Below are 14750 nucleotides of genomic sequence, written 5' to 3'. Positions count from 1 at the left end.
CTTCGATGCTAATGTCCATGTCCTCCGTGAAGCGTCGCGCTTCGCTGTTGCTAATAATAATATCTGGGGTTTAACGCCCCAAAACCACGATATGATTATGAGGGGCGCCGTAGTGGAGGGCTCCGAAAAGTTCGACCACCTAGGGTTCTTTAAAGGGACACTAAGAGAAACAGTGAATTTGTTTAGATTGATAAAGTGTGCTGGGAGAACTCTTGTGTAGTTTATTTCACCACCATAGGTTTATTATCAGAGGAGAAAAGCAAGTTCAAAGTTTCATTTTTAAATTTTGCGCCGAACTTTCTAATTCGTGACGTAGAAGGTTTCAAAGAGCATTTAACGTATTTTGGCGCCACTGGCTCGATGAAATTTCCACAAACTCGTTATGTCAAGTCTCTGGCCCCCTCAGAGGACAATGTACTTCGATTTAACCGATTAGGAACTACGTAGGCCCAAGCAGGCGCCGTCAAAAATATGTGACGTCACGGCAAATGGTGCGGGAATTCCAAGGTCGCGTCGCCACCTGTATTTTCTTTTTGCGCGTTTTCTCGCTTATTAAGCGTCTTCCCGCAGCAAGCGTGGGGTTTTTGGTATCGTGGAAGACTACTTTACTAATGCGATAAAAATCGTTTTGCTCTTTAGTGTCCCTTTAACGTGCACCTAAATCTAAGTACACGGGCCTCAAACATTTTCGCCTCCATGGAAAATGCAGCCGCCACGGCCGCGATTCGATCCCGCGACCTTCGGGCCACCACTCGAGCGCCGTAACCACTAGACCACCATGGCGGGGCGTGGCAGAGCGGGGCGTTCGCTGTTGCTGGCGCTGAGGAAAAGGTGAAAAAATAGGCTCTGTAGCGACCCCTCGTTTGACAGGACGGGGGGAGAGGGGGGGGGGGGGGCGTTCCCTACAGAGCGGTCGCATATTTTTCGGGGTGAGAACTGCCGTAGAAGACTGCTTACAACTTGATTTCGGAGAAAAAAAAGTAATTTATTACCGGTAATCAATTACAAGAAACTGTAATTAAATTATTTAACCCGGAGCGTTACAGTTTCGAGAAAGAAATCAATTATATTACATATATTACAAAATTACACGAAAATGTAACTACTTACAAGTAATCCATTACCTGTAAAGCGTTACGTACAACTCTGATATGTAGCCACATCTGAACTACCTCGTACGGTTATGCTGGTCGAAGGCTCTCTTGTCTTGGGAATCGCGCAGTAATAAGACAAGCGGTCCTTGTCTAACCTGTGTTTGTTGCACTAATGTCCTCAGTGCAACAAACACAGGTGACAGAGAATACAATATATTTAAAAAGATTGGCAGCATGTTACACTCTGTAAAACTCTGGGGAATGCATTAAGTTATACCGTCGGGGACCGGACCTTTTTCAACACAGAACCAACCGCAGTGTGAGAAGCGCTCATTAAATTGCCTTGATGTTCACATTCAATTGTATTGTTCCTTCCCACCTGAAGCTTTCTGTACATCACATGGTGTTGCACGACATCTGGAACCGGCGCTCCTTTGAGCAAGCGACGATACCATGTGATGACGTCATGATTACGGCACAAATGTATGGATATATGGCCTCAGTATGACGTCACAAGGTGATGTCTACAGTGATGTAGGTCACGTGGGTGTTTTTGCCACTTCATTCGCCCGCCGTGTTTCGCTCAAGGGGCCGCTAAACGAGGCACTTAAGGGAAGGCTTTCGACTTAATAAAGAGCAAGGCTCCGTACGCCTCTGTTCTTAAGTTTGTGGTTTGGTGCGCCTGCTTATTCAGCCTATCACCACTAAAGTGCTGATTCTGATTCCGTTAAGATTCCGTTAAGAAATCGCAAACTAACCGCTCTTGACTAAGCAACGGAGCTCGCGGTAACAAACGCCGACCTTCATTTTGCCGACTAAACACTCAAACGCCGATGCTCAATGGAAATGCTAACTATATGATACACCTTCATATGAATGTATACCTAACAAAAGCCCGCAGTACATGTCGTTCCTTAATTTCTCGATCCTTGGAGATACTAGGAGTAACAGGCTAACGTCTCTATTTGGGTAATCTAAAATGAATGTTTTAAAACTGTTAAAAGTAGATCTTTGTACAGAAAAAAAAAAAAAACGCCAGGCCTGCGCGGAAAGCGCAGCACAGTCACATCGAAAGCTGGAAGAGCGGCATTTCTAGAGCCCGTTGTAAACACTCTTGGGACTAGTAATACAAGTACACTAGCAGGGTACCCACTACGCCGTAAATCACAATATTTGTGAAGTTGGGAAGCACCTACAACGCCATTATTCGTCATTGTGCGCAGAAGCGAGGTTCCACCTACACATATGTAAGGCATTATGTGCACTTTGTTTACGTGACGACTGACGACAATGAAGAATTGTGACTCAGTCCTTTGTAATGGTTTGGAAGCTTTAAACGGCTCACCAGTTACGTAATTCGCTTTGTGTGACGCCCGGTCGCTATTTCACTCTCCCACCATGCAATATAACATACGTTGACGTCAGAAAGAGAGACAGAGAGGGGGGAAGAACTTTGTTGAGACCCTGGGGAAATGGATGATGGGCTTATGGGCTTCCTTGGCAACCAATGCAAGTGCACTTGCATGCGAGGAACCCACTACACTATAAATTGTCATAATTTCTGTGAAGTAGGGAAGCAGCCACTATGCCATTTTTCGTCATTCAACGGAGAGCCGTGGTACCCGCTAAAAACATATAAGGCATTATGCGCACTTTGTTGGTGTTGTGCTTGATGACGATGAAGAATTATTGCAGAGCCCCTTGTAATGGGTTGGAAGCATCCAACAGCCCATTCGTTGCGCAATTCGCATTGTGTGACGCCTGGTTACAGAATTCGCGTTGTGTGGTGCGTGGTTGTTATTTCACTCTTCTACCACACTAAATTACATATGTTAATGTGGTTCCTTCCGGACATGAAGCCTGTATAGCGTCTTTTTGCACGGCAGTTCCAAGCACCGGCATGGCTCTGAGGTACAGCACTGGGCTCCCACGCAGAGGGCCCAGGTTCGAACCCCGTTCCGTCCTGGAAATTTTATTTTTATTTCGTTTTTTTTTTCTTATTTCGAGCTATAGTGATTACGGACACCGGCGGCGGCGGCGGCGGCGGACAACTACGGCGCCAAAAACGGCCGTTGAAATGATCTCATAACAGCTTTCGCTGTAAAAATCGGCAGACCCACGCCGTTTGGCAGTGGCGTAGCCCGAATTTTTTTCCCCATAGGATACGGAGCACAAAATTACACTCGACCACACTTATCTGCCCAGACCCCATGCCGGATCAAGGAGGTTTCTGCCTACGCCACTGCCTTGTGGGAATCGATTTCATGCGAAGCAGTACCGATTACTATGCTGCATTTTTTTGGCTTTGAGCCAAGCGTTACGATGTAGATCGGCATGTTTTTGTAAGTGTAGTAGTTGCGTGCACATCGTGGGCTTACCAGTAACGTCGACTACACTGGCGTTTAAAGGTAACTTATGGCGTAATGTAAACTTCAGCACTCGCGTTAGAGCACAGACGTCAGTATTATTGAAACGAAGTGCACTTTATGGTACGATGATGTGGATATCATACATAAATTTCGTTAGCGTGTTCCTCCGGGGTCGAGCAACGCTTAAATATAGCTTGCTGAATCATAGGAATACAAATTAATGTTTCTTAGACTGCTATAAAAGCGGAGCCAACGCTAGAACCATAATTGACGTTAACCCGACATGACTCCTGTATCATAGGAGTACATATGTAATGTTTCTTGCTTTGTTATAAAATTAGATAGCCAGCACTGCAACCACAATTGAAGTTGCACCGACAATATGCGTGTATGGGGTTTTTTTCCAAAGCAGTTTCAAGATCCGGCGTGGCTCTGTGGTGGAATACCTGACTGCCACGCAGAATGCTTGGGTTCGATTCCTGCCGGGATCCCGATTTTTATTCCTTGCATTCTTCGGGTCACCGCTGCCGATGTCTGTTTTTCTTAACGCTCTGGCATTTAAATTAGCCATGTCTGTTCTCGCCATTCCTGGGTAGATACAAACTGTAAATCAACTGTGGCGCATACCCGCATACCGCCGCCCGTGGTATAAGGGTATGTGCCACACGTGTCTGGAGGAAAGAGTGTGACGACGTACGCGACAGGATTTTCACGTTATTCATGTGATGACCAGACAGTCATATTCGTCAAATCCACTTGCCCTCCTATACCAATTTTGGTCTACACCAAATTAAGGAGGCGATGACGGGAACGCCCAGACGTAGGCGGCTATACGAGATAGAAACGCTCGAAGTGCCTTATATTCGCTAAGAAATGCTTCGCATTTAAAAGGCAATTATTTTGACTTGCTTAGCTTATTACCGCAAGAAGGACACCACACAGAAGTACGAGGACAAACAACTGCAACAAATTATGCACCCATGCCATACACGAATGCGTTGCAGGATTGCTGTGGCGATATGCCAGGATACAACGCGGTGGGTTTATATGTGAATTTCTTATCAGCTACTGTTTTACTCGGGAGCACTGTGCTGGCGAGGTAGCCCAGCAACTGGTCTGTTATCTGCTCATGCATGGGTCAATTCATTCTTAAATTGCTTTGCATTGTCACTCTACTTAGTGCTTTTCGTCCCTGTGAGATGTGAGACTGCCGATTCACTCTCGCATCACCGTGCGCAGCGACGTTCCCAACGAAACCAAACTTCCATTGTCTGCCGATCGCGACTCGTACTGCGTTCCGGGGGTGTGGGAGTCGAATGGCACAAGGGAATAATGCGTGAACGACTGGCGAACAAGATAGCACGTGATCGGCACGAGGAGATCAATACTGACGTGCGTGATTCCACCCGTATATGCTTCTTTATTTGGCAGTTTGAGAACAGCGTACGCTTAGATAGCGGTCATTGCGGTCGCCCGCTATTTCCGCCATACAACCGCAAGAGGATAGCGTACGACGCATGCGCAGTTGCGACAAACGCTAACGCAAAGCTTTGCGCACGCTATTCCAAAACTGCCTATTATCAAACTACAAGGCATGCCTTCTGACTTGCATGACTGCATTTTGGAATGTCATAGAAAAAAAGACTTTACCCACCGAAATTTATATACCACCTGCCTATTCTACTAACCAGCGGGTTTGTTTAGAGAACATATATGTCTGCCAAAAATGGTACTCATGACAAAAAAAAAATTGCCCAGGCATGTTTTAAATTGTTTGAATGTGGGCTTACTATTTCTCTATGTTTTCCTTTTTTCTTTTTTTGTTGAAGGCCATTACTTACCGAATGCATCACTTTGATTTATACCATTTGGGTAAAAATAAATAATAGCTTACTGTCAAGGGACATAATTTAAGCATATATAGGTGGTTACAGATAGGCGGCGAATATGCAGTGAAAGAGGGTTTTTTTTTAATTTATTTTGTTTAACATTATATCGAAGAAAAGAAAGGGGGGGGGGGCACGGAGCAAAAGCGGTATACTAACGCAAAATATTTTTCTTTCTCTGGAGTTTAAGCAGTATGATTTGTTATCAATTTATGCCGGGAATTTCATGTGAATAAATGCTCTGTACAAGATAGTGAATTTAATATCATAATAGCGTGGTACTACTTTTTCTTGCGAGTTCAAGCGATATTTTTAGTGGTTGAATGGAGAAACTAATTTCTTAAGTCTAAAAACATGAAAAATATTTCATACTGAAGCTGTTTATTTTGCCAATGGAGCTGGTGCGTTTCTTAGAAGGTTGCCGTGAAGCTGATCACAGAAATGTTTATTTGGAAGAGCCTTGCCTTCAGGGACAAAAATCAATTTGAAAGCGTCTTTGCTCCACCTTCACTATTACACGGCACTGCGTCTTCACTACAATGCAGCTGCCATGCGCTAAAATTTCAGTCGGGGGTTAATTTCTTTTAATTTCTTGCTTGAAATGATGGTATTCTGCATCGAAAGTATCGAGAAAGTATTGGTAGGTCTCACAGTAGTATAAATAATTTATTATATTAACTTTTCTGTAAAACAATTTCTCTTTGTTTTTTTTTCTGTTTTTTCAGGATGCTTGCGCTATGGCGCCGTGATACTGAAGGTGGTCACGTGAGAGAAGGCCATTGTGACTTTTTTGCATTCACTTCGACTCGTATCGTTGTTTGCTACATTCTTACACCAGACTGTGCATACCAAAAAGCGTCAGCACATCGGACGATCGAGTGAGTGCCAAAGCGTGGCGATTTTCTGTTCCCACGTGACCACCTTGTGCGTGATGAAGATGTAATACCCAAACCCTCCACGCAACTAAGCTTAAACTGGTCTGCAGAAAATACGAGACAGCAGTCTATTGTATGTTGCTCTGAGGGCTGCCAGCATTTTTGCTGCGGTTTCGAGATTGAGAACCAACATTTCAAACAAAGAGCTATGTAACAAAGATACGTGAGAACCTCTTTGCAAGAAATGTAAAACAGACAGTTTCTCCGGCGCGTGTACACCATACATAATACGTATATTTTGGGTGATTCCTTTTTCTGGGGACGAAAAGTAAACTTGATTTAGTTTCAGTTTCCCCACTGTATTTTCCACATTGCCTTGTACTGCGTCTTCACTGCACTGCAGTATGTCATGCAGTGAAACGCAGTTGCGAAGCAAAGTCGGCGGGCGATAGTAAATGAATAAAGGAGAACTTTAACGACGCGTGTGAAGCGTAAGGGACATGTCATGCTATGAATGAGCGCACATATAGTCAAACTTCAGCAGTGTTTAGCCCTTAAGTGTGGCGCCGCTACAATGTCTGGGTATGCTGGTGCTATCATTATGTAGATTCGCTGCCCGGTACGGTGCGGGAACTGAGTCGGCCTAACAAACTTTTTTGTCGCATCGCTGCAGTCTATCCTGCTTCCTTGCCCTCCTTCTCCAGTCTCTGGCGGTGAGGTAAAGACGTGCTGTAAGACAAGGCTTTTGCACTAATATTGTCACGTGAAGGAAGACAGAAGAGCAAAGCGTATTTGCAATGTATATACACTATGTCCAAGCGTGAAGATGATGGCCGAGAGCGCGCAGGCCCCAAACCACGTCGTTTTCCCCGATCCCGCTCTTTGTGCTTCAGTATGAAATAAAGTAATATTACAATATCATTTGAAATTTATATGCTCCAAAGTGTACAAAGTGCCATGCGCAAAAGGGTGCACTCACGGTAAGATTTCCCTGCGTGTTTGGGCAGTTCTTGTTAGCGCACGTTGTCCTGTTTTCTTACATTTGTAGTAGTTGAAGAACTGCCTGTCCAACGCTTCAAAGAAAATAAAAGTTAAGAAAGCAGTCCTCGCACTCGCTTATTTTTATTTTGAAGGACAATCCTGAATTATTATAGTTTTACCGGTGGCATACCGAGCTCAGAGTAGACACAATTAAGAGAGAGGTTTTGAAGTTTATTGACACACTGTTGTCCTGCCTTGAATGTTTTTCACGCCGTCTGACCGCGTCATTTTCCTTGAGGTATTACCAACGACTGTCATTTTCTTCTAGACTTAAGCATTGGGTTACACTAACGATTAATTAGCTTCACGCTATGAAAAATATGATACGCACCGTTTGTAGAACCTCCCGGCCCCTTTCTATCGCCTGCGCCTCGAGAGCCACTCATATAGAGAAAGGCTTCCGATTTCATGATCCTGAGCGCGATCGGGCTTTGTAAGAGCCTCGCGCTATATTTGAATGCATGAAAATAATAATAATAATAATAACATTCTGCCAAAGCACGCGTCAACTCTGAAATATCGAAGGAGCGCAGCCGCACAAGCGGCTAGGGAGCTGTTGTTTACGCGAAAATGGCACGTTTTGTGCATTAAGACTTCGTTCTCCTCGCATCTACGAGGTGCTTCCTATAGTTCGCACACATGCAGGGAGGCATACCACGTTTACATCTGCTATTTTCTCCAATATGTCCATAACGTCTTCGCCATTCGGTGATGATAATTGGGATAAAGAAGTAATTATGGGAATATTTCATAGCATGCGTGAAAACAGGAATTTGTGTTGCACTAAATTTTGCTGAGATAATGCGCATGTACCTAATGATAAAATATATTAAAGTGAGATATAACAGCTATACATTTGCAGTTCTTATCGCGTTGTTTAATCGTTGCAGTGAGAGCAACAGTCTACGATGTGTTGCCAGGTAAACTAGCCGCAGTGATGGCCCCACCAGCAGTTGTAAGAATTCATGTAGTGCTTTCAGAGATGCCTCTACGATGCAGCACGCACGCACCATCGATACGTGGGATCTCGCACAGCGGTGAGAGTGTATGGTCGGCAGATTCAATCGAAGAAGCCACATTTTATTTCAGGGTTCATTGGCGATCCACGAGCACAGTGGAAGGCTTCGGAGAAGTGCGGCGAGTTTCTGAGCAGCATGTTGCAGTCGGCGTATGGATCTCGGTCAGGTTCCGTGACGTGGCACATGGCACGGCATAGCATCAAAAAGAAGACCTGCGTGTGGTTGCATTCGTTAGTTATAGTATAGCCTCGTGCAAATATATTGTAAGCAAGCCTTTTTTGTTTTGTTCTCGAATAAATGAAATGCACATAAGCCTTGATTCTAAAACAGTCGGTAACCACTTACTTATGGACAAGAATGTGAGGTTTGTTGACTAGCTAAGCGAAGCCTAAAATTTATTGGTTATCTTGAATATACGCGTATATGTCGCGTATACGATAAAGAGTACGATTGTTTCTACTATTTTAGGATTTCGCAACACAAACAGCGATGAATTCCTGAACTTCTCGACTTCCCTTGATATCCGGCAAGTCACGCCCAATATGCTAGTACCGTTCGCATGCAATATAACTGTACATTTCTCGCTTGAATGAGAGCGGTTAAGCGTCCGGTCATTATTCGAAAATGTCGTATGTCCGCCTTATTCTTCGATGAAATTCCATTTCATGAGTAGGCTGCCCCTGTTATCAGTTGACCTAGATATCGGGCGCGAGGCCCACCACTGGAGACACGGGCGCTGAAATCGTTGTGACGTGCTAAGTTGGATCACGTACGTGATGCCACCATGCTCGCACGAAGGAAAGCGGATATGGCCGGAACGCGTTTTAAGTGCGAAGCATTTCTTAACGAACCAAATGCAATTTGAGCGTTTCTATCTATCTGTCTAGCCGTCTACGTCTAGGCGCTCTCGTGGTCGTCTCCTTAGCTTGGCATACAAAAATTGGCCGAGGAGGACACGAGTACTTGACGGACACGATTCACGGGTCATGACATGAATAACGTGAACTGCCAGCCGCATACGTCGTGAAACCTTTTCCACCGGTAAGGCCTGAAACATACCCGAATGCCACGGCCCGCGGTAAGCGCGTATGCACCACAGGTGATTCACAATCTATACCAGGGCCAGCGAGAATGGACTTTGCAAACCTGAACGTGACAGCGTTAACGAGCCCGGGTAGCACGAAATTTTGTACCGGCGTCGGCGGCGTTGTCGACGAGCGAGAAATCCCGATATAAGCAAAGAATAAAATTCACGGATCGAGCCGGAATCGAACCCAGGCATTCTGCATGGCAGTCAAGTATTCTACCGTAGAGCCACGCCAGTGCTTCAAACTGCTTCGCAAGAAGATCCTATAGAAGCATCATGTCGTGCAACACCAATTGTGGCTAGTGTTGGCTATCCGCCTTTATCACAATGTCATAAGCATTGTATATGTACTCCTGTGACTCAGCAAGGTTTAGTCAAGCGTTGCTCGAACACGTCGACAACAGCTGCTTAATAATACGAAGATAATCGCACCGTAACAGGCTGTACGTTGGGACGACAGTATACCGTCTGTGCTGTAACGTGAGTCGCAATGTTACGGCGTACCATGAGCTACCCTTTTCACGCCGGTGTAGTCGACGTGCCTGGTAATCCCACGATATGCACAGATCTACAGTTTACACAACGACATCGGTCCATCTCGTAACACTTGACACAAAGCAAAAAGTGCGACATAGGCTGCTACTCGCTGGCTGCTTCGCGTGAAATAGATTCCCACAATTCGTGGGATCTGCCGAATTTTTTGTTAACACGAAAGTGTTTTATGGCGGGGTCCAACAAGACTTCAGAGACCGATTTCCGTCACGGATATGACGTTGACAAAATAGACGCTAATGGATGAGAAAGAAAAAAGAACTATAAGGAAAAGTTCCGCCGTCTGGAATCGAACCTACGATCTCTCGGTCCGCGACGATAAGCGACCGGCGCTCTCCCGACTAAGGTACCGAAGCAGATGCGCGACGCTCCACAAACGCGCCTGATATCTCTCACACATTCTCTCTCGCACGGTGCTCTCTGGTGATAAGGCTAGGCGGGGCGGGGCGGTGCCGCGGTCTGTGAGCGGTGAAGTGAAGTAATGCGGCATGACACTTACTAGCGCCGATACAGAACGATTCGGCGACGACGCAGTTAAAGTATGGCCTCCGAGATTGGACGCCAGGCGAGCGAATGTCGTGCCTTAGTGGAGCGAGACAGAGGCCAGCGGGACGTGGAACTCCTGCGCGCGTTCGCGGCTCAAGCTACGAACCTCTGCCTCCCGCGTTCCTGAAGCGTAGTGTGGTTGTGTATGCATGAGCACAAGCGTAGGTCACCCTATTACTGGGGAGCGCACAACTTGCCGTTTCTCTCCTTAAATGACGACACTTTGAAGGAGTGCATATCGAGTATCAGTGCTTATTGTGTGCTTGTTGATGCCATATTTGGCGGGATTCACCATATGCTGTGTACAGTTGCAGGGTTGCAGCGATGGCGTAGTGGGTAGAACATCAGCTTCGCATGCAAGAGGTCCGTGGTTCGAATCCCGGTGCCGGACAATTCCCAACCGGATTAAAAAAAAAAAAAAATCTGCGTGATGATGGAATTGTGTAAAAAGGCCTGGGGTGCAGCCTCACTGGCGACCACAGCCAGCAATGCACTCCCTCACCAGAGCAGGATTGGCCACCCTGGTGTAGTACTTGGCCACTACCTCCCACATGAATACACCAATTAACCCTCGGCCCTCAGTCCCCAGCGGCTGCGAAGCAACTGACCAAGGCGGCGGTCAGACCTGCGACGCAGCAGAGGGTGCTAAGAATCTCTGGGTCCGGACAGGCCGTCATTGGAATCTGAACTTGGCTACATATAACGCTAGAACTTTATCTAGTGAGGCGAGTCTAGCTGTACTATTCGAGGAATTAGAGGGTGTTAAATGGGATGTAATAGGGCTCAGTGAGGTTAGGAGGCCACAGGAGGCTTATACAGTGCTGAAGAACGGACACGTCCTATGCTATCGTGGCTTAGCTGACAGAAGAGAACTAGGAGTGGGGTTCCTTATTCATAAAAATATAGCTGGCAATATAGAGGAATACTATAGCATTAATGAGAGGGTGTTATGTATCGTGATTAAGTTTAATAAGAGGTACAGGATGAAGGTGATACAGGCCTATGCGCCTACATCCAGCCATGATGATCAACTGGTTGAACGCTTCTACGAAGACGTAGAATCAGCAATGAGTAGGTAAAGACACAGTATAATGTACTGATGGGCGACTTTAATGCAAAAGTAGGCAAGAAGCAGGCTGGAGATCATGCAGTTGGGGAATATGGCATCGGCTCTAGAAATGCCAGAGGGGAGTTACTAGTAGAGTTCGCAGAACTCAATAATTTACGGATCTTGAACACCTTCTACAGAAAACGGACTACTCGTAAGTGGACGTGGAGGAGTCCTAATGGCGAAACTAAAAATGAAATAGACTTCATAATGTGCGACCACCCGGGCATTATACAGGATGTGGAAGTAGTTAACAAGATCCGATGCAGTGACCATAGAATGGTAAGATCTAGAATTCAACTAGACGTGAGGAAGGAACGGCAGAAACTGATACGCAAGAAGCCGATTAATGAACTAGCTCTGCGAGGGAAAGTACAGGAATTCAGAGTTTCACTTCAGAATAGGTACGCGGCTTTAACCGAGGAAACCGACCTTAGCGTTGACGCAATGAATGATAATCTGACTAGTATCATTAAGGAGTGTGCAGTGGAAGTCGGGGGTACAGTCGTTAGACAGGACACTGGTAAGCTATCCCAAGAGACGAAAAACCTCATTAAGAAACGTCAAGCTATGAAAGCCTCAAATGCAACACACAAAATAGAGCTGGCGGAGCTTTCGAAGTTGATCAATAGGCGTAAAGTAGCCGACATAAGAAAGTATAATATGGAGAGAATTGAGCATGCTCTAAAGAACGGAAGAAGCCTCAAAGCTACGAAGACAAAACTGTGCATAGGCAAAAATCAGATGTATGCGTTAAGGGACAAGGATGGCAAGGTCACAACCAATATGGATAGAATAGTTGAGATAGCGGAAGAGTTCTACAGAGATCTGTACAGCAGCCGAGACAGTCAGGATGATAACGTAAGAAGCAGTAATATCCCAGAGGAATCTGACGTCCCACCAGTATTAACAGGAGAAGTAAAGAAAGCCCTAAAGGGAATGCAAAGAGGCAAAGCCGCTGGTGAGGATCAGGTAACATCAGACCTGTTGAAAGACGGTGGAGAGATTATGTTAGAGAAACTGGCCACCCTGTATACGAAGTGTCTCTCGACAGGGAGGATACCAGAATCTTGGAAGAATGCCAACATCATCTTGATCCATAAGAAAGGGGACGTCAAGGACCTGAAAAATTACAGGCCCATCAGCTTACTGTCCGTTGTCTACAAGCTATTCACAAAAGTAATTGCTAACAGAATTAATACGACATTAGAGTTTAATCAACCAAGGGACCAGGCAGGATTTCGTACAGGCTTCTCAACAATAGACCATATTCATACTATCAATCAGGTGATAGAGAAATGCGCGGAATACAACCAACCCCTATACATAGCCTTCATAGATTACGAGAAGGCATTTGATTCGGTGGAGACATCAGCAGTCATGCAAGCACTGCGGAATCAGGGCATCGACGAAGCCTATATAAACATAATGGAAGAAATCTACAGCGCATCCACAGCCACTATAGTCCTTCATAAAGAAAGCGACAGAATCCCAATAAAGAAGGGCGTACGACAGGGAGACACGATCTCTCCAATGCTATTCACCGCGTGTTTACAGGAGGTTTTCAGGGCCCTACATTGGGAAGAATTAGGGATAAGAGTTAATGGAGAGTATCTCAGTAACCTGCGCTTCGCTGATGACATTGCATTGATGAGTAACGCGGGAGACGAATTACAGCTCATGATTACTGAACTGGATACGGAAAGTAGAAGAGTAGGTCTGAAAATTAATATGCATAAAACTAAAGTAATGTGGAACAATCTTGGCAGAGAACAGCGCTTCGCGATAGGTGGCGAGACGCTGGAAGTTGTAAAGGAGTACGTCTACTTAGGACAGGTAGTAACCGCGGAGCCGAACCATGAGAGTGAAATAACTAGAAGAATAAGGATGGGATGGGGCTCATTCGGCAAGCATTATCAAATCATGAATGGTAGTCTACCACTATCTCTCAAGAGGAAGGTATATAACAGCTGCATCTTACCGGTACTTACCTACGGAGCAGAAACCTGGAGACTTACAAAGAGGGTTCAACTTAAATTGAGGACGACGCAGCGAGCGATGGAAAGGAAAATGATAGGTGTAACCTTAAGAGACAGGAAGAGAGCAGAGTGGGTCAGGGAACAAACGGGAGTTAAGGATATTATAGTTGAAATTAAGAAGAAGAAATGGATATGGGCCGGCCACGTAGCACGTCGGCAGGATAACCGGTGGTCATTAAGGGTAACTGACTGGATTCCAAGAGAGGGCAAACGCGTGAGGGGAAGACAGAAAATTAGGTGGGTAGATGAGATTAAGAAGTTTGCAGGTATAACGTGGCAACAGAAAGCACAGGACCGGGTTGATTGGCGGAACATGGGAGAGGCCTTTGCCCTGCAGTGGGCGTAGACAGGCTGATGATGATGATGATGATTACCATATGCTGTGTACAGGTATATTTTAACAACTTCAGCTACCACAAGGGTTAAATGGTGATCATGGGCGTTAGTCGTCGGGATAGAGATATGCCGCAAGGCGTCAACGTGGGTGTATCCACGTCAAACGGTGCTACAGCTGCCAAACACCAACAGACATTGTACAAGCGCTCATGTATCACTACACAATGAGCACTATACTTCTGTGAGGACACGTTTCACTTTCGTGTTATACACATTCCTATGACGGAGGGATCTGCCATGTTTTTTTTTTCTTTGTGTCTTCCACTTGAATATATAGGCACCCTCCACTGACCAGAGGACACTACGTAGCTCGTATAGGGCGGTCCAGTGTCGCTGGCATTTGCCGCTAGGGACACGAAGCAAATTAGACGCGCGCAGGCGTCCCTCCTTCTAGTCCGGCTATGATCCCTCTACTCATGGTGGGGGGAGACGGGCGCGTCGCGTTCACATTTTCTCCAGCCACGGCTTAATTTTGCATCTTCTGTCCATTAGGCTGTGTGTCCTGACGCTGTAGATTGCAGTAGGGTGCATTAGGGTGCCTCGATGCTCCTCCTCCCAGAGGAGCATTGAGGCACCCTACTGCAGATGCAGTGGAAAGCCCCACTGCAGGGTGCGTATTGCCTAGTGGGTGAGACACTCGCCTTCTGAGCCTGGTGCCCCAAAGTGAAAAACCAGAACCGCCAATTTTTTTTGTTTTATACATTTATTTCGTTATAGCGATTCGTCTTCCGAGAGGGA

General features: G+C 45.8%; 1 protein-coding gene across 1 annotated transcript in view; it reads right to left on the bottom strand.

Annotated features, from left to right (window-relative positions):
• Positions 1-8325: 8325 nt before the first annotated feature.
• The window catches only part of LOC119378849 (endothelin-converting enzyme 1), a 29230-nt gene continuing 22805 nt past the window's right edge, over positions 8326-14750 (bottom strand). The window contains exon 4 of the mRNA XM_037647890.1: positions 8326-8496. Coding sequence (XP_037503818.1) covers positions 8326-8496 — 171 coding nt within the window. The remainder of the gene's footprint in view (positions 8497-14750) is intronic.

This window comes from Rhipicephalus sanguineus, chromosome 1, assembly GCF_013339695.2.
Source record: "Rhipicephalus sanguineus isolate Rsan-2018 chromosome 1, BIME_Rsan_1.4, whole genome shotgun sequence".
Classification (NCBI taxonomy): domain Eukaryota; kingdom Metazoa; phylum Arthropoda; class Arachnida; order Ixodida; family Ixodidae; genus Rhipicephalus; species Rhipicephalus sanguineus.
The sequence above is the reverse complement of the archived record's forward strand: the minus strand, read 5'-3'. Positions and strand labels throughout refer to the sequence as shown.